The 21,572-nt window shown below is 39.7% G+C and overlaps 1 protein-coding gene across 1 annotated transcript in view; it reads right to left on the bottom strand.

Moving 5' to 3' along the window:
• The window catches only part of SPTLC2 (serine palmitoyltransferase long chain base subunit 2), a 152,040-nt gene extending 134,327 nt beyond the window's left edge, over positions 1–17,713 (bottom strand). Inside the window, exon 1 of the mRNA XM_043983667.1 lies at positions 17,504–17,713. Coding sequence (XP_043839602.1) covers positions 17,504–17,641 — 138 coding nt within the window. The 5' untranslated portion in view covers positions 17,642–17,713. The remainder of the gene's footprint in view (positions 1–17,503) is intronic.
• Positions 17,714–21,572: the final 3,859 nt, after the last annotated feature.

The following is a 21,572-nucleotide window of genomic DNA, read 5'->3' as shown; positions in this document are numbered from 1 at the left end:
AGGCTTGGATTCAGGAGGACCTGAGTTCAAATCCAGCCTCAGACACTTGACCCTTACTAGCTGTGTGACCCTGGGCAAATCACTTAACCCCAATTGCCTCACCAAAAAAAAAAAAAAAAAAGGACCCACACATACAAAAATATTTCTAGCAGTTCTCCTTGTAGTGGCAAAGAATTGGAAACTGAGGGGATACCCATGAACTGGGGAATGGCTGAACAAGTTGTGGTATATGAATGTAATGTAATATTATTGTACTATAAAAAAATGATGAGCAGGCAGATTTCAGAAAAACCTAGAAAGACCTAAGTGGACTGATGGTAAGCGAAGTATGTAGAACCAGAATATTCACAGTAACATCAACATTGTATGATGATCAGCTGTGACAGACTTAGCTCTTCTCAGCAACACAATGATCCAAGACAATTACAGAGGACTCATGTTGGAAAATATTCGCCACATCCAGAAAAAGAACTGTGGGATCTGAATGCAGATTGAACCATACTGTTTTTACTTGTTATTTTTTTTGCGGTTTTTCCCTTTTCTTCTGATTCTTCTTTCATAACATGACTAATGTGGAAATATGTTTAATGTGGGGCAGCTAGGTGGCACAGTGGATAGAGCACCAGCCCTAGATTCAGAAGGACCTGAGTTCAAATCTGACCTCAGACACTTAACACTTACTTACTAGCTGTGTGACTCTGGGCAAGTCACAACCCCAATTGCCTCACCAAAAAAAAAAAAGTACAAAAAAAAAATGTTTAATGTGATTGTACATGTATAACCTAGATCAGATTGCTTACTGTCTTGGGGAGAGTGGAGGGAAGGATGGGAGGGAAAATCATTTGGAACTCAAAATCTTTTTTTTTTTTTAAAGTGAGGCAATTGAGGATAAGTGACTTGCCCAGGGTCACACAGCCATTAAGTGTTAAGTGTCTGAGGCCGGATTTGAACTCAGGTCCTCCTGAATCCAGGGCTGGTGCTCTATCCACTGTTCCATCTAGCTGCCCCGTGGAACTCAAAATCTTATAAAATTGAATGTTAAAGGGCAGCTAAGTGGTGCCATGGATAAAGCACCAGCCCTGGATTCAGGAGGACCTGAGTTCAAATCCGACCTCAGACACTTGACACTTACTAGCTATGTGACCCTGGTCAATTCACTTACCCCTCACTGCCCCACCAAAAGGCACCAATCACTTTATACTCTACCTCTCTCCTTGGCAAAGGAAAGCTTAATTGGGTTCCAGTCAATCAAGGAAGCAAATAAAAATAACCTTTGAATTCCTGCATGGATCCTCTCAGGCTTATATACACTCTTATAGGAACCAAAATCCAAAGTCCATCAAAAAACAGAAACTTCCAGGTTTGCCCCAGATAGAAGTAAGCCAACCTAAGCATACAAACCCTCTGGGTTGAATCAGTTAAGAAAAATCGGTCCAACATAATATCAGGTGCTTTTTTCTCCATTCCTAGAGAATACCGAATTCCTAGATTCAAGTCATTTATTATTTAACAGTTTTATCACTTACATGTGATCTCATTTGATTCTCATAACAACCCTGAGAAGGAAAGCACTGTAAGTATTAACCGAATACAGTAACTTCATAGATAATCCCCATACCTGATGAGGCAACCTTGAAAAAAATAATGGACAAATTTCTCAGCCATAAAATAACCAAAGACAAAATGGCAGAACGCAAAAACACATCAAATAAGCCAAAAATTCTTTCAAGATTTGAAATTAAAATGCTTATGCAAAATTATTGGCAACACAAACAACAAAACTGCCACATATAACTAAAAAGAAAAGATTGATGGACTGTCACTCTAAATATAAATGGAATTAGACCAGGATTTTAGGAATGTTAGGTTCGTAAGTACCAGTAACAACAATGTAAGTGATTCAAAACTAAGCTTAACATAAATAAAATGATATCTCAAACAACATCTCATTTCTTACTATCATTGTACAATCTCCCTTCAGTGAGGAGAATACTATGTATCTCATTACCCAGCCTTTATTCTTTTGATCAAATACTTAAAAGGTTTTCCCTTGGTTTGTCTTTGACAAACACTAGTTTATAAAACACCATGAAAACAAATCTATAAAACATTTTTACGAGAAAGCATTACCCTAAATTACTAAGAAAAATAAACCAGAAGTATCTAAAAAAATTTCAAGTTTCTGCTTGTCAAGTTCTGCTTGAAATAAAGAAAAAGTAGCTTGTCCTCTTGCTCTCACTAGAATTCATTAGTAATTTTCTCTGTCACTTAGAAAAGAAAGAATGTTAAGAGTTCACACACAAAGAGGAATATGTGTTTTCATATGAGCTATTGTATATGGTTAACATAATAAACCTTAGAAGGCAAGGCAGATGGCTCCCCTTTTCCATGAAAATCATTTATTTCCTTTCTCTTCTACTTTATGGTTAACCATCATTGTATAAGGCATACAGTATTTCTACTAAGAATTCTTCCTATTTGTCTATAATTAGAACCACTCTTTCCTGCTTCTTCTACCTTTCAGACTACTCCTTGTCAATTTCTTCATTTTTCATCAGCTACTCTATTTTGACTCCAAGTATCACACCCCTCCCCCCCCCCCCACACACACCAGGTACCCTACCCTCTAGCTGCTTCTTCTCCCTTCTCAGTTTCCTCTTGTATATTGCCTTGCCCCATTAGATTGTAAGCTCCTTACTGTGCCCAGAAGGCTACAAAACTGTGCATACCACCAAAAAAACAAAACAAAACTGTGCATACCTTTTGACCCGGCAATACCTCTACTAGGTCTGTATCCCAAAGAGATCATAAAAAAGGAAAAACGACCCACATGTACAAAAATATTTATAGCAGCTCTTTTTGTGGTGGCAAAGAATTGGAAATCAAGAGAATGCCAATCAACTGGGGAATGGCTAAACAAGTTGTGGTATATGAATGCAATGGAATACTATTGTGCTGTAAGAAATGACGAGCAGGCAGATTTCAGAAAAACCTGGAAAGACTTATATGAACTGATGCTGAGTGAAGTATGCAAAACCAGAAGAATATTCATGATAATAGCAACATTGTATGATGATCAGCCGTGACAGACTTAGCTCTTCTCAGCAACACAATGATCCAAGACAATTACAAAGGACTCATGATGGAAAATGCTCTCTACATTCAGAAAAAGAACTGTGGGGTATGAATGAAGATTGAACCATACTATTTTTACCTCTTGTGTTGTTTTATTTTTTTGAGGTTTTTTTCCTTTTGGAAAAATTGGAACACTAATGCATTGTTGGTGAAGATGTGAATTGATCCAACCATTCTGGAAAGCAATTTGGAACTACTGCCCAAAAGGCTATGGGACTGTGAATACCCTTTGACCCAGTAATACCACTACTAGGTCTGTATCCCAAAGAGATCATAGAAGAGGGAAAAAGACCCACATGTACAACAATATTTATAGCACCTCTCTTTGTGGTGGCAAAGAACTGGAAATCAAGGGAATACCCATCAACTGGGCAATGGCTGAACAAGTTGTGGTATATGAGTGTAATGGAATACTATTGTGCTGTAAGAAATGACAAGCAAGCAGATTTCAGAAAAACCTGGAAAGACTTACATGAACTGATGCTGAGTGAATCGAGCAGAATCAAGAGAACATTGTACACAGTAACAACAACATTGTGTGATGATCAACTGTGATAGACTTAGCTCTTCTCAGCAATACAATGATCTAAGACAAAGCCAAGACTCATAATGAAAAATGCTCTCCACATCCAGAAAAACTATGGAATACAAATGCAAACTGAAGCATACTATTATCACTTTTGTTGTTGTTGTTTCTTCTTTTGTGTTTTTTTTCCTTTTGTTCTTATTCTTCTCTCACAATATCACTAATGTGGAAATATGTTTAACATGATTGTAATGTATAACCTATATCAGATTGCTTGCTGGCTTTGGGAAGTAGGAGGGGAAGGAGAAAAATTTGAAACTCGAAATCTTACAAAAATGAATGCTGAAAACTATCTTTACATGTAAATGGAAAGGGGCAGCTAGATGGCGAAGTGGATAAGCACCGGCCCTGGATTCAGGAGTACCTGAGTTCAAATCTGGCCTCAGACGCTTACTAGCTGTGTGACCCTGGGCAAGTCACTTAACCCCAATTGCCTCACCAAAAAGCAAAAAAGCCAAACATGTAAATGGAAAAATAAAATTCTAATTTTAAGGAAGATTGTAAGCTCCTTGGGGGCAAAGATTGTCCTTTTAAAATTTGTATTCCCTGTGTCTAGCAAAGTGCCTGGCACACAGAAGTAACTTAATGTTTATTGATTCTTCATTGACTATCTCTCATCCCCAAATGCCTTTCAGAGATCTCAAACTGGATGGCCAGTAGACATATTAAACCCAATATTCCAAAATGGAACATATTATCTTTCCCCCTAAATCCTCCCATCCTCCCCACTCTTTACTTTTCCCTATTACTGTAGGGGACAACTTCCTAGTCCCCCAGGCTCCCAAACTACAAGTCCTCCTGGATTCCTTACTATCTCTCAATCATTCCACCACCCCCAACATCCAAACTGTTGCCAAGGCCTGTCAATTTCACCTATGCAACATTTCTCAAATATGTTTCCTTCTCTCTGACATTGCCACCACTCTATCACAGGTCCTTATCACCTCATATCTGGACTACTGTAACAGGCAGTTGGGAGGTCAGCTTGCTGCCAGTCTCTCCCCACTCCAATCCATCCTCCATTCAGCCATTAAAGTGATTTTCCTAAAACACAAACTAGACGAAGTCACCACCCCAACCCATACTCAATAAATTCCAGTGGTTCCCTATTGCCCCCAGGATCAAATACAAAAGGCTCTGGCATTCAAAGTCCTTCACATTCTACTTGCCTTTCCAGTCCTCCACCTTACTCCATGACATATAGTCTTAGATTCAAAGACAATGGCTTCCTAGCAATCCCATGAACAAAATACTTCATCTCTCCACTCCAGAAATTTTCTCTGGCTGTCCCTCCTCCACTCTACCTATGGACCTTCCTGGTTTCCTTTAAGTCCCAAATAAAGTCCCATCTTTTATTGGAAGCCTTCCCTAATTCCTCTTGACTCTTGGGCCATTCCTCCATCCTGTATATAGCTAGTTTTTAAGTATTTACTTGCTTGTCTCTCCCATTAGATTGTAAGCTCCTTAAGGGCAAGGACTGTCCTTTGCCTCTTTTTGTACCTCCTGCACTTAGCACAGTGCCTAGAATATAAAGGATGCTTAATAAATGCTTATTAATGGACTGAAAATACTATAAGATCCTTAAGATTCTGAAAATAGACAGGCAAAAAAAGTAAATAAAATTTTGTAGAATTCAGGAAAAAAGAATCACAACATTTTAGAATTTAGGAAGTCTTAACCTAAAAATTATTTTATAGAGTTAGAAAAAATAACAACAAAATTCATCTGGTCAAAAATATCAAGGGAACTAATGAAAACAAATATACAGGAAGGTGGGCTAGCCATACTAAATCTGAAGCTATACTATAAAGAAGTAGTCATCAAAACTATTTGGTACTGGCTAAGAAATAGAAGGTGGATCAATGGAATAGGTTAAGCACAGGAGACATAGTAGTAAATGACTATAGTAATCTACTGTTTGATAAACCCAAAGGCTCCAGCTTCTGGGACAGGAACTCAGTATTTGAAAAAAACTGCTGGGAAAACTGGAAGATAGTATGGCAGAAACTAAGCATAGACCAATATCTTACACCGCATACCAAAATAAGGTCAAAATGAGTACATGAGCCTTGGAGTCAGGAGGACCTGAGTTCAAATCCGGCCTCAGACACTTAACACTTACTAGCTGTGTGACCCTGGGCAAGTCACTTAACCCCAGTTGCCTCACACACACACAAAAAAGAGTACATGATTTAGACATAAAGGGTGATACCATAGGTAAATTAGGAGAGGAAGGAGTAATTTACCTCTCAGATCTATGGAGAAGAGAACAATTTATGTCCAAACAAGAGATAGAGAATATTATAAAATGCAAAATGAATGATTTTCATTACATTAAATTAAAAAGGTTTTGTAAAAACAGAAGAAATGCAGCCAAAATCAGAAGGGACGCAGAAAACTGGGAAACAATTTTTACAGCCAGTATTTCTGATAAAGGCCTCAAATCTAAAATATATAAGGAACTAAATAAAATTTATAAGAATCTGAGTTATTCCCCAATTAACAAATGATCAAAGGATATGAATAGGCAGTTTTCAGATGAAGAAAACAAAGCTATCTATTGCCATTTGAAAAATACTCTAAATCACTATTGATTAGAGAAATGCAAATTAAAACAACTCTGAGGTACCACCTCACACCTATCAGATTGGTTAATATGACAAAAAAGGAAAATAATAAATGTTGGAGAAGCTGTGGAAAAACTGGAACACTAATGCATTGTTGATGGAGCTGTGAACTGATCCAGCCATTTTGGAGAGCAATTTGGAACTATGCTCAAAGAGCTATGGGACTGAGCATACCCTTTGACCCAGTAATATCACTACTAGGTTTGTATCCCAAAGAGGTCATAGAAGAGGGAAAAGAACCCACATGTGCAAAGAGATTTATAGCAGCTCTCTTTGTGGTGGCAAAGAATTGGAAATCAAGGGAATGCCCATCAATTGGGGAATGGCTGACCTCTGTAGTACAAAGAAATGAACATTTGGATCAAGGTAAACTAATCTTACCTCAGCGATATGATATTATGGTGGTTTGCCTGAGACTATTCAGCATCAAATGAAGACCTACAGTATGGTAGTGTAACATATTGAACTAATCTAAACCCCTAGTTACCAAAGCAATAGGCATTTTTTAAATAATAATTTTATTTTTATCTATCTACCCTTATTCCATAGAAAGCTATCTTTTATTTTAAAAATAAATAATAAAGAGGATTCCCAAAGAGAAAATCTTCCCTAATTCCTGAAAGTTATTCAGCAAGAATAAAAAAGTAAGAACATTGCCCCAAATAGTCTTAACTTTTTAAGTTCACGACTTCACAATGGATGTTTTGCACAAAAGGTTTTTACTGAGAAAAATATATATCTTCCTCAAGTTTCCTGGTGGTCCTCAAGATATTTTGGTGGAAAATGTGTTGAAACCAACACAGATGAAAATATTGGTCATTCTTAGTCCTCTACTGTAACAAAGAAGAAAGGGCTTAATTTAAAGTCACAAATTAACCAAGATAGGCATGCATACCTCTCTGGAATGCAAAAACTAAATACTGGCTCTAATTACCCATCCCCCCAACCCCAATCAATCATTCTTCCTTTTATATTGCTTTTGTACAAATTAAATCTGAACAAATTAACTATTTTGGTCAGAGCACCGCAAAGTTTCCAAGACACCAGTGAATTTTCTAAATAGATACCCTTGGATATCCAAAGTCAAAATGACTGCCCTCCCAAAATATGACACCTTTGCATGTAAATATGTGTCTGAGTTCCCTCCAAGTACATCTCTAAAAAAAGAGGTTTCTTGATTAGAACCAGAGGATTTAGAGTTGAAGGGAGATTTAAGAGATTATTTAATCCAAGACCCTCATTTTCCAGATGAGGAAACCAAAGCCCCAAGAATTGAAATGATTTCACCAAGATCACACAGATAATAAAATAGCAGAGGAGGGATTCAATTACTGTTCCAACTTCAAATACAGTGCTTTTCCATTACACCACATGGCCATACCATGCACCTATTATTTTGGAATCCTTCAAGCCTAGTTAACAAGTACCATAATTTTATCGTTCTTAAAGCAAACAATATTTTAAGAAAAAACTCCTTGAGTGTTCCAAGATCTGGTCTCACAAGTTGTAAATAGTTAAAATATTTCTGCAGTCTTTAGGTCTCCAGGATAAGTGTCACTGAGCCTTGCTGAACTTGTTGCCTGTTTTGCCTTGGTATACCTTAGAAGGACCTTTCCTTTTCCTCTTTGATTGTTGTTCAGTTTTTCAGTCATATCCAACTCTTTGTGACCCAATTTGGGGTTTTCTTGCCAAAGATGATAGAATGGTTTGCCATTTCCTTCTCTAGCTCATTTTACAGATGAGGAAACTGAGGCAAACAGGATTAGGTGACTTGACCAGGGTCACATAGCTAGGAACTGCCTGAGACTGCATTTGATCTCAGGTCTTCCTGACTCTAGATCTAGCATTCTATCTATTGTACCAGGTAGCTGCCCTTCCTCCTCGACAACTACCACATTCAACACCCCAAGCTTCTAAAATCCCAGCTAAAAACTCAACCTTTTACAGGAAACCTTTCTGGATCCCTCTTATTTCTAGCACCTATGCTCTGTTGATTATCTCCAATTTATCCTGTGTACAGTTTGTTTGTACAATAATTGTTTATATGCTGTCTTTCCCATTAGACTGTGAGCTCCTTGAGAGCAGGAACTTTTTTTTTTTTTTTTGGTATTTCTTTGTTTCCCCTTAGCACTAGAACCCGGCACATGGTAGGCCCTTAAAAATGTTTAAGTAACTAACATCCTGTTATTGGAAGCTAGTATTAACTGTTAAGTAAGGAATCTTTCATTATTATTCCTTCTACATCTGGCTATTTTAAAAAGCAGGACATTCAGAGTCTTTCTTCTCTTCCTCCTTTGCTTACCTTATGATTTCATTACTTGAGTTAGAAATTAATTTTTTAAATGACTTTGCTTCTTCCCATTAGAGCATCTAATTTATCTTCTTAGCTAGAAGGACTTCTTATAATCCCATCAATACGGGGGCAGCTAGGTGGTGCAGTGGATAAAGCACTGGCCCTGGATTCAGGAGGACCTGAATTCAAATCCAACCTCAGACACTTGACACTTACTAGCTGTGTGACCTTGGGCAAGTCACTTAACCCTCAATGCCCCACCCAAAACAAAAAGAAAAACAAACAAAAAAACCAAACAAATAATCCCATCAATATGACTCCCCCAAGGAGGTGTCAGGTTTGGATTAATAGCAGGTTTCTGAGAAGATAACTTCTTTCCTCCCCTTCCATTCTTATGGTTTTAAAATTTTTATTGATATGTTTTAACATTATACATATTCATGGATTACTCCCACTTCATGAGAGCTATTTTGTAACAGTGAAAGTAAAACTATTAATACAGTGACCTCATTAGAAGGTTCACATAACATTTCACATCTAAAGCTGTAACGATTGGAATGATGTCACCTGCTGGAGACTTACTGTGGAAAAGCTCCGCCATGAAAAGAAGGTCTTTGAGGGCAAGACCATGCGTCTTTTCTTTGGTGTCAGGAAGTGATGTTTGCTGGTGGGAGGAGGAAGGGGGAGCCAGACACTCTGTCTCTCTCTTTTTCCTGAGGACGCTGGTGGAGAAGGGAGCTAGAAATGTGCTCTCCCTCTAATAGATAGATGAATGTAGGCCTTTCTCTCTCTCTCTTTACCAAATTCTTATTCTCCTTAATAAATGCTTAAAAGTCTAACTCTTGCTAAAGCTTATAATTTATTGGCAACCACTCATTAGATATTTTAGACAGACTAGCTAGAATTTTAGCCTTAACACAGCATCCCCTCTTTCTATTTAAAAAAAATTAACAAAAACCTATTTTCTCTCCCTTTCAACCTTTACTCAGTAGGGGCAGGGGAAAAGAAAAACAGATTTTGTATTTGGTCTAGAAATCCCAATGTGGAAACTCCAGCAAGTCCTCTCTAATTTATATCTTTCTGTCAGAACCAAGTGATTTGTCCAAGGTCATACAGCTATTACAATGCATGTTAGAGGAAACACTTGGATCCAGGTCCTCTTGACTCCAAGGAAAGTCTTCTATTATTCACTATAACACACTACTGCCTTTGTAAAAGATTGAGGGCAAAAAAATTGCCCAAATCTTCAAAAATTATTGTGCAATAAGATGGTGGGTCTTAAAAAAAATAAACTACTATAGAAGACAGTTTCAAAAGAAATTTGTGCACTGAGAATGAGAATGAAGTTACATTTGCTCATTCTATTGTTAAATTCACAGGTATGCATCTACCAACCCCAGTAAAATTAGAATTCACAAAATATGTATGAAGCTACTTACAGTTTACTAGTCTGGTCTCCTGTCAGCATGAATATAACTCAGGTAAGCTTGCTTCCTGTCTTCTCATATTCTCTCCACTTCAGAAGGTTTGTATATTTGATATTTCAGAAAACGTTTTGTTGATGCATTTTGTCATTACACCTGTCAACTTTACAGGGGGAAAAAACTCTCCTCCCTCAACTAAACTGTCCTTTGTTACAAAGAGTAAAAATTAAGGAAATATATTTAATACTGTCCCTGCATCTAACAATGGCTATAGCATTCTTACCCGGGGGCAGCTAGGTGGCGCAGTGGATAAAGCACTGGCCTTGGATTCAGGAGGGCCTAAGTTCAAATCCAGCCTCAGACACATGACACTTACTAGCTGTGTGACCCTGGGCAAGTCACTTAACCCTCATCGCCTTGAAAAAAACAACAACCAAAAAAAAGGCATTCTTACCCAGTAAATCTCCTACTTGATGCTACGAGAGAGGAGGTACGTTTCATTTGTTCTCTGGGATCTTTGCTGGTTTTTCATGAGATCAGTTTGGCTTCCTTATAAGTGCTGTTTTTATTTACAATTGGTACAATGATACATATTGTTTCTTTTGGTTCTTATTTCACTCTATTAGTTCATACAAATCTTAACATTATTTCTCTGAATAAGTAATTTCTTACTGCACATTCTATTACATTCATATACCATAGCCTTTTGGGCTGTTCTCTAATTGATAAGTACCTACTTTGTTTCCAGTTCTTGAAACTCTGTGCCACTCTGAACTATACCTCATATTCTTAGATAGAAACTTGAGAACAATGGGAGAAGAATCTCAATCACAATGAAAGTTGTTATGAATATTTTGATATGTCTTTGTTTTGGTCTTTAATGTTCTTGGGATATAAAGCTAGTCATCAGTAGTGGGATCCCTGGGTAAAAAGTTACATGTAATTTACATAACCTACTTTAAATTTCCAAATTGAAACTAGAATGTTTGGATCTATCCACAGCTCCAATGGTGCAGTTAGTATCTCTGTCCTCCTACAATCCTTCCAACACTAATGATTTTTTAAAAAATGGAAATCTAAATATAACACTTATGAGATATATTTATGGATGAAGTTGGAAGATATTTTTTCAATAGCTAAAGACTAAGAAATTGCATAGGGTCAACTACCAAGTCTGAGTGCAGAAGAGCCAGTACCTGGGAAAACAGGATTAGAAATCAAAATGACTTTGGTAAAAATGGAGGAATTACAAAAGAATGATGCTAAATGTAGGAAAAAACAGACAGTAGTACATTTGGAGAAGGAAAAAAGTCTTAAAAATACAAAAGGAGAATTGAATACCTATAACTAGGACACATGACTCCACTACTAAACCAACTCCAGTGGCTTCCTATTGCCCCTAGGATCAATTATAAACTACCCTGGTTAGCTTTTTTTAAAGTCCTGCACAACCTGGACCAATCTTCCCCATTTTATTAGACGTTGCTCTTCCTCCTATATTCCACAATTCATTCAAATCAGCCTTCTTTCTGTTCCAGTACATTTCATCTCCTGCTTCTATACCTTTGCAGTGGACTTCCCTCTTTGTTTGGAATGCATTCCTAACCTCCCTTACTTCTGCTCCATCTCTTCCTTTAGGATGCAGTTCAAGTAGCATCGTCTAAATGAAGCCTTTCCTGATTCCTCTCCACCCCCAATACTAGTACGCTCCCTTTAAAAAACTACGTTGTACATTGTACTTTGTATATTTATTAACTTTGTATCTATGTTGCATACATTTTTATATGTACTTGTCTTTCCATTTATAATATGAGTGCACTGTAAATATGGATTGTTTCAGTCTTTTGGGGGGAGGGGAGAGGAAATTGGGATTAGGTGACTTGCCCAGGGTCACACAGCTAGTAACTGTCTGAGGCTGGATTTGAATTGAGGATTTTAGAGCTGAAGGGAATCCTTAAGAGGTTGAATTGACTACCTTCATTTTATAGATGAGGAAACTGAGTGTCTCCCCTCCCCCAGAAGTAACCTGCCTACTAAGGTCACAGAATAGTGACAAAATAGTTCAAACCACTGTCTTCTGACTACAAAATCAAAATGGGGATAATGATCTCTACTAAATCAAGATTTCTGAATGGAAATGTGAACGTTTTACTATACATGTATGTGAATATTCAAAAAAGTTTAATATAGCCAAATGTTCAAGTATTATTCCTCAACTTCAGTGCAGTGACAATGCCCTATAATGTTTTTGGGGTTTTGGTTGTTTATTTTTTTTTTTTTGGTAACACTTCCTTCCCTAGAGCAATAAACTTTTCAGAAGTTTTAAAGTTAACTTTGTTTTGAGATTTGTGCAGATCAGGCAGGTACATAGGTTATCTAAAGAATGAAGGCTGAGACTCACAGATAATGGAGAATGGTAACTAGTCACATAACCTCACTTCTGCAGATAGAACAAGTGATTGACTGTCTAGCTGCTTCATGAGATATATTCTTGATAGCAACATACTATTTGAGGGATATAATTCAGTCTCCTTCCCTGGAGGTTAGAATCATAGGATTTAGAGTTAAGAGACATTAAATTAAAGATCATCTTCCAATCCCTTCATTTTATAAAGGCAAAAACTGAGGCTTGGGGAAGTTAAATGACTTTCCCAAAGTCACCCAAATCTTCTCGTTTTAATAGTGTTCTTTTTTCTTCCTATTATACCAAGATAGGGAACCAATTAACTAGGATGATTTAAATAATATCCTACAAGAAGGCAGAAAATGAACTATAAAATCTTTTAAGATGAATTCTAGCTCTATGATTCTTTGAAAGCTCCTGGTAATAGCAGCAAAATTTCCCAACTATAAATTATCACCAAGACCCACCCTCCCATTCAGCTGTACATGGGGGGAGGGAGAGCCTGAAATATCAATGCTTTATTGTTCAATTGCTGTGTTTCTTGGTGATATCCATAAGCATCCAGAGGCACCCATTACACAATAATGTTTAATTGTTCCCCTCAAAATGCTTTCCTATGCACAAAGGACACAATTTTAAAATCCCACAAGCAGTCTAGAGCTTTTACCATTTAAGCACATTTTTAAAAATCCCTTCACAAGTTTCATTTTGCATCTACAATTCAGCCCCTGGATTTCTGGGAACAATCCCCCCCCCCAATTTTCAAGGAAAAGAAGAGAGAAAAAAAGATAGCATGCTACCATAGGACATAGTACAGTCTGGGATCCCAAACTGGGTTCACTGAAGGCCTTGAGACACCCTCTAAGAAAGCTCAAAGCACAATCTGAGAACATGTGGCAGGTACGTTTCCTTCCTGGCCATATATTTGCCCTGGTGATCATATTTTCTATTCTTCCTAAGGTCTGAGCTAGAATAAGTGCAAAGACAATCAAAAAGCTCCTGGGCAAATAAGCACAGGTAGACAAGACTAGGTGGCAATGTCCAATGCCCTGCACTTTGGCCCTCTGGGCCTCAGTTTCCTCATCTGTAAAAAGGATTGGTCTGGGGGTGCAGCAAGGTGGCACAGTGGGTAAAGTACCGGCCCTGGATTCAGGAGGACCTAAGTTCAAATCCAGCCTCAGACACTTGACACTAGCTGTGTGGCCATGGGCAAGTCACTTAACCCTCATTGCCCTGCCAAAAAAAGGGATTGGTCTGGATACATTACATCATGTCAACTTGGTTTTAATCATCCATGGCTGTGTTCCTAGGACTGAGTTTTAAAATTAGTGTAGTTGGTACAGTGGATAGAGCACCGGCCCTGGATTTAGGAGGACCTGAGTTCAAATCTGGCCTCAGACACTTAACACTTACTAGCTGTGTGACCCTAGGCAAGTCACTTAACCCCAATTGCCTCACTTAAAAAAAAAAAACAATTAAAGTTAGTGTAGTAACAGATTTCAAAACAACCTTGCAAAGTAGCTAGAAATATAAAAATAGTAATCACACATAGAATTTAGAACAGAAAATCAATCACTAAGAATTACAACAACGTGGTGGTGGTAGGGATCAAAAATACCTTGTAGAGTAGCCCAGTTGGTCCAACCAGCTTTTGTCCATTTATAGTGGGTGAATACTTGGTTTGGTAAGGAAGCCACCTTATAACTTAGTTTTAAAAACTGTATTATAGTGGGGCAGCGAGATGGCACAGTGGATAGAGCACCAGCCCTGGAGTCAGGAGTACCTGAGTTCAAATCTGGCCTCAGACATTTAATACTTACTAGCTGTGTGACCCTGGGCAAGTCACTTAACCCCATTTGCCTCACCAAAAAAACAAAAACAAAAAAACTGTATTATAGTGTCTTAGTGTACTTCTTAGCTAATAGTTCACAAATAGCTAAGTGCCACTCGTCTTCAAATTTATCTTTTATTATATGACGTAACATTTTCCCCAACAGGAACAAAATAGTTGGATCACTATGATTCAGTTTTATTCTTTATTGCCTGTGAGCTTTATTTCTTTTCTTATCTTGCTTTAAAAAAAAATGAAGGAACACTTTTATTATCTTGCTTAAAAAAAAAACAAAAACAAAAACCCCCAAACCATGAAGGAACACTTTGTATCCTTACAAGACTACCAATATTGAGTTCTCTACTAAAAAAGAAAGGAAGCAAATTGAGCAATGTTCCTCCAACTGAACAAAAGTTTTGAAAATGAAGTTCAGCACTAATAGCTCTAAAAATTTAAGATTCTCTTTATTCTGATAATCAGTTTCAAATAGGATATACTGAAACCTTAAGAATTCCAGAGAGGATTTGCTCTATATCTTCTTTTAAAGACAAAAGATGTTAAGATTTATATTTTTCCTCCTTGGGCCATAAACTTGACTATGTAAGTGAGATACTTGTTGCAAACCTATATTTTGTATATTGATCTCATTCTTGTAATTTAACATTTCTTACAAATTGAAAACCTCTGAATACAATTCACAATTATAAATAAGAAATTATGGGGTGGCTGGACCCTGGTTTTACTAAAGCAAAACAATTTTTGTTTCTAGAGAAGGGAAGGAAGCACTTAAACAGAAAGCACCCCAAGCATGAGAACACAGGCCTGTGTTGGAAAAGATCTTCCTCTAGATTCCTTCCCACCCCCCCTTGGAAGGGTCATGACCCATTGGAAAAGAAACACTGTTTTCATTCATCTGCAACTTATTTTCCTAGTTACAACTTCAACAGGAAAACATGTTAAATGTCAATGCTACATTTTAGCCCAGAAAAAAACATGCTACGTGCATTTTCATATCACCATATAAGTGATAACGTCTTTCATTATTACTAATTACCTGTTTATCATTTAATCTCACATACAATTATAAGAAAAAGAAAGGGATAGTTCAGTGTATTAACGTCCCCCCAATGCTTCATAAATCTTAAATACTTCACTCACAGTGACACTGAAGGAGTGTAAGTATCATTTCCATTTAAGGAAGGAGGAAACTGTCAGAGAAATTAATATTAACTTGCCAAAGACCACACTGGTAGTAAATGTAGCAGGGATTTTGGCCTAGGTCCTTCTGAATTCAATGGAGACAGACAGGCTCCTTCCACTTCAGGATACCATTATCTGTTATAGTTCACCTTATACTTAACTGAAAGGGTATCTGACCTATTCTTTCTCTTTACTGAATTCAACAGCACTTCCACCACTACCAAACATTGATCGATATTCTATTTGGAGAAACATACCTTTTTTTGTTGTTGTTCCTTGCTAAACAGTAATGGGTCTTGGGATAGGGGGTGCTGTGACCCTCTTCTCCCAGGACTAGCCGTTCATCCTACTGAAAACTACAGCTACTGGAGGTAACCTTGATTTCCTTGTTTCAAATTATTCTTAAACTTAGAAGGTTAATCAACTAGCATTTATTAAGCACCTACTCTGTAGCAGGGCAGCTAGGTGCCAAAGTGGATAGAGTACTGGGCCTGGAGTCAGGAAGATTCAACTTCCTGAGTTCAAATTCAGCCACAGACTGGGCAAGGCACTAATCTTGTTTGCCTCAGTTTTCTCATTTGTAAAATGAACTAGAGAAAGAAATGCCAAATCACTCCAGGATCTTTGCCAAGAAAACCCCAAATGGGGTCAGGACTGGAGTAGGATAGGACTGAAAACTACTAACAACACTTTGTATCAGGTACCAAGCTAAGGGTTGGGAATACTCTCCCCTCCACAGAAACACACACAAATCAGAAAACCAGTCCCTGAAGGAACTATTTAATAGCAATTGCAAATCATCATAACTACCCCACGAAGACTTGGCATTTTTTTTTTCTTTTTTAAAGTGAGGCAATTGGGGTTAAGTGACTTGCCCAGGGTCACACAGCTAGTAAGTGTTAAGTGTCTGGGGCCGGATTTGAACTCAGGTACCCCTGACTCCAGGGTCGGTGCTCTATCCACTGCGCCATCTAGCAGCCCCAAGACCTGGCATTTTTAAAGCCAGGATACCTGACAGAAAAAAAAGTCACTGTTCTGAACATAAAACTTTTCAGTGGGGAGTGGAAGTTATGGCATTTCAAGAGAACTCGGAGCTCCTCGAGGACAGGGACTATGTGATTTTTGTTTGTGATCCGTGCACGTATCGAGAAATTAGTACACGTAGAATTGCGGGATATTCTGCGGGAAATAAATGCCTCCTCAAGTTAGTTGGTGAGTCAGCCCTGGCTTTCAATTATTAGAGACTCGCTGCAAGTCACTACCAGGTCAAAGGATCCCCTCGTTTATAACCAGTCTGTTGAGTGTTCAGGTTGAACAGAGGGCCATATAAACCACTAAGACTCCTCTGCCCAGTGGATGGGTCCGCTCCAAAGAGGGAAGAAGAGACAAGTGCGTGCCTGTGGGGCAGCTAGCTAGCCCGGTTATACATATGCAAGAGAGGCATTGCAGCCTCGCTCTGCACGTGGCAAGCACTAAATGTTACCGAAGGGCTGGATGTCAACCTCTGGCTGCCCTCTCCCACACCCTTTGGAGGAACGCGAAGAAGGCGGGTTTATTCCCCCAATCGACCAACAGGTAAGGCAAACACCTGAGGAAAAAGGAGGAAGTGGAGTAAACGAGGGAGAGGAGGTCAGGTGGGGGTACGCGGCCTGGCTTGGGGAGGGACAGGGCATGGGGGTGTCTCCCGCCGCCTGATCAGTTCTCTCCGTCCATCCCCATCAGCCGTGGTGGGTGCCTGAGCCCAGCAGAATCAGGTGACAGGAAGGCACCCCCAGCTCCGCACGGGCCGAGCATCCTGGGGGGGGGGGGGGCAGCTCGGAGGAAGGGGGGAGGGGGAACAGTCCGGGGCCAAACACCTGAACAGACAGCGGCCGAACCTCGGACCCGAGCCCCGCCGGCCAGCGAGCCCCACCCCGTGGCGGTGGCCGCAGCGGGTCCTGGAGAAGCCCGGGTCCCCAGCCCGCCCGGCCCCCCCGCCAGCCGCCCGGCCCCCGGCCCCGTACCTGGCTGGCGGCGGTAGCAGAGGCGGCGGCGGCTGCCGGGCTGCTCCTCACATATCCGTTCCGCAGCTCCCCGTTCGCGACGCAGCCGTTCGGCAGCGGAGGGCGGCGGCAGCAGCAGCCTCCGGGCCCTGGGCGCATCCTGCCGGCAGCACCAGGTGCGAGGCAGGATCTGGCGGCCGCTCCGGCTCGGCGCCGCACCCCACCCGCCCACCTCCGGCAAACCGGAAATGGCAGCCGCGCCGCCGCCAATTCCAGACCCGGCCGTCACATGGAGGCGGGACCCAACACCCCCGGACTCCCGGCTGGCCCGAGGCCGGGGGAAGAGGGGGGGCGCGCAGGGAGAGGAGGAGCAGACCGAAGCCCTACTGACCAATCCAGAGGAAGAGGAGGTGTGGCCTAGGCTCCTGCTCGGCCTATCGCTGGTGAGACCGGAGTGGACGTGAGAGCCGAAGGTAGGGGGTTGGGGCACGCCTCGGAGGGACCTTGGGGCGGTAACCTGGCTGCTGGCGATCAGCGGTTTGAGGAAAAGGCTTGGCCGGCTGTGCTTCAGCCACACACCCGAGAGGGAAAAGAAAAGAGGGGCGGGAGGGTGGCCAGACTTCAGATGAGAAACGAGGGAGGGAACGAAGCCAAAGCCCGGGCTCTGCGGCTCTGGAGCCTGGACCACGTGGGGGTTCTCTGGTTCCTACTGCTAGGATCAGAGATCTGGAACCTTATAACTCACTTCCCTCCTTTTACAGAGGAAGAAAGTGAATCCCAGAGAAGAAGTCTTTTGCTCTCGGTCTCCCGAGAACCAGGAAGTGGCGGAACTGGAATCCCCTGACTCTAGATGCAGCGCTCTTTTCACTGCCCGGCACTGCCTTGTCCCGCCCCTCGCCCCACTTGATATCTTCGCTCTCCTTGCCCAATTGGGAATTTCGTGAGTTTCTTAAATCGTTAGGAGTTGTAAGAGACTTTGGAGGTTATCTGGCTCGAATCTTTCATTTCACAGATGAAAAAAACTAAGGCCTGGAGATGGGAAGTGACTTTCCCCAAACCGAACTCATTCTCCCTCTTTCGTTTCCTCCTCCCTCTTTCGTTTCTCCTCATACCCCTCCCTCTTCCGAAGTTTTGTTGCCATTTCTTTTTCTCCAAGTGCCCCAGGTTCAAAATATAGCCTGTAATCACACTCCACTTTACAATTTCCTTAGCCCCAAATATCCAATCAGTTACCAAGTCTTGAAGATTGTACCTCTCTGTCTTTCACACGTGAATGCCTCTGTCCTTTCAGGAAGGTAGCCGCCACCTTAGTGCAGGCTACCATCACTTCTCATTTGCCGTATTTCAATAATCATCTAAATTGTCGACTTCGCATAAGTCTTTCCACTCGGTCCTTCCTCTGCTCAACAGCAAACGCACAGATCTGATCACTTAACTGTCCTGCTTTTCCTTTAGGATGACGTGCAAATTCTTCACTTTAGCATTTAAAGCTTTTCACGGTCAGGTTCCAACTTCCATTTCCAGACTTCCATTACTCCCTTTCATTCTTCAGTTCAACCAAAAACATAAGGGGACCACTGGCTCTTTTATGTATACAACATTGCATTTCCTGTTTCTGCCTGGTTGCAGAATGTATGCTTTCTTGCCCTTAGATCCCTAGGTTCCTTCACTGTTCAAGCCCATGCAGCACCTCCTGATTCCCCCAGCTGATAGTGGCTTTTTCCTCACCCCAAACTTGTATCTACTTTATAGATATTTTGTGTATATATATTTATATGTGTACATTTTATTTCTCTCGATAGAATGCAAGTTCCTTGAGGGCAGGGACTACTTCACTTGTAATCCCCAAAGCCCAGAAGAGCCATAGAGTAGGTGCTTAATACAGTCTTGTTGACTGATTCATTACCCCAAGGTAGACTATAGTAGTCATATAATGCACGATCTTCTTAATTAACTTAGTGATTGGAGATGTTTTTAAAGCTTTTTCTTGTTAATCTGTAAAGGGAAATTTAACCCCTTGAATATGCCTTAAGTGATTTTTGGCATATTATTTACTTAATAATACTTACATGGCTTAATCGAGTGCTGGGCCTAGAGTCAAGAAGACCTAAGTTTAAATATGGCCTCAGACAACATTGCTTTATGACCTTGAGGAAATCACTAAACCTTTGCCTTAGTTTGCTCAACTGTAAAAAAAAATAATAATAGCACCTCCCTCTCAAGGTTATTGTAAGGATCAAATGAGATAATATTTGTAAAGTACTTAGCACAATACTTGGTACATAGTAGGTGCTATATAAATGTTAGCTAGTAGTAGTAGTAATAGTATTAGATGTCTGCACTCTATAATTCTCTCTAGGTTGTCTGGCTTAGTAAACACTTGGAGGGATATGCAGACCCATTTTTTCCCCTTGATTCACAGTGATCAGAATGAAAGGAAATAGGCTTATTAAATTGCACTGGGGATTTGGATTTCATAACTGACAGGGTGATGGAATACTGGAACAACAACAAAAAAAGGGAGTCTCTGAAATTTTCCCTGGGGAGCTTTGAAAACAAGATTGGCAATGATCTATTTAGAATGATTTAGGTGCAGAGCTACCTCTAAAGACAAGTGGGGAAAGCCCATAACCTCATCAATTCAATTCAACAAATATTAATGCTTATGTGCCTTATAAGTGATATGGGGAGAGGGAAATATGCATGTGTGGGTACTTCCTCCAGTACTGCAGATCAGAACCCATCTGCACCTTCCTGTCCTAATTCTTGTCCATGTCCTTCCACAAATCCTACACAAAGAATATGTGCAATGTCCTAGAGGCCTCTTTCTATATCTTTTCCCTTCAATTAAGTTCAGCCAATATTTATGAAAACACCTACTACGTTCAAGGCACTGTGGTAAGTTCCTACAACAACATGTACACAGATAATGAAATCCAAGTTGGAGAGTCAGTATGGTATAATGGAAAGTGAATCTAAGCTGGGGTCAGAAGGTCCTGAGTTTGAATCTAGATTGATATTTACGAATATAGGGAAGTCACTTAACCTCTCTGACCCTCAGTTTCATCTATAAATAATAATAGCACCTACCGGACTTCATTTGTGAGGATCAAGTGAAATAATATCTATATAAAGTGTTTTGCAAATTTTAAAGCTATATTGATAGTAGTAATGGTTTGAGGAAGAAAACATTAGCAACTGGGGAGGGGGGTCTTTTAATATTCTAAGGATACAAATACAACACTTAGACTGTCCAAATGTTTTGTTTCATTCTCATCGAGTCACTGGCCCACTATTTCTGATCACATATATCTTTTTATTTTTAAATTGATATTTTCTTTGTTATTCTAAATTTGACAAACAAAACATTTCCACAAATAAGAATATGTATGAAACCATTCATCTCCGTTACATACCACTTTTTAAAAGATAAACTAGTATATTTTCACTCTTATTTTTCATTGTTGCTGTTTCATCTTTTTTTGTGTTTTTTTTTCCTTTTCTGACTCTCACAAAATGACTTAATGTGGAAATATGTTTAACATGATATCACTCTATCTGATTGCTTGCTGGCTTCAGGGGATGGGAAGGAAGGGAGGGAGGGAGAAAAATTTGGAACTCAAAATCTTACAGAAATGAATGTTGAAAACTATCTTTACATGTAGTTGGAAAAAAGTAAAATAAAATGCTATTAAAGAGGGAAAAAATTATAGTATAATAAATTTAACATATTAGTTCAAAAGATACCCTATTTCTTTGTGTCTCTCTGAACTTCTGTTCTCTTCCATGTATTTAAAAAATATTTACTAGCTACCTTTTTTATATCACCATGCCCTAAACTCCCCCTCTTCCTTATAACAAACAAGCATAGTTAAGCAAAACAAATTCATATAGTAAGCACGTCTGAAAATGAGTTGGATAGCTTGCTTCATCATCAGCCCTCTGGAATTATAGTTGGTCATTGCGTTTAATAGAATTCTTGAGTCTTTTACAATGATTTTCTTTATAATGTTGTAGTGATTATATAAATTATTTTCCTGGTTCTGCTTACTCCATTTTAAAGCAATTTATACAAGTCCTCCCAAGTTTC

The sequence above is a fragment of the Dromiciops gliroides genome, chromosome 2 (genome assembly GCF_019393635.1).
Source record: "Dromiciops gliroides isolate mDroGli1 chromosome 2, mDroGli1.pri, whole genome shotgun sequence".
Lineage (NCBI taxonomy): Eukaryota > Metazoa > Chordata > Mammalia > Microbiotheria > Microbiotheriidae > Dromiciops > Dromiciops gliroides.
This window is presented reverse-complemented; position numbering and strand designations above follow the sequence as displayed.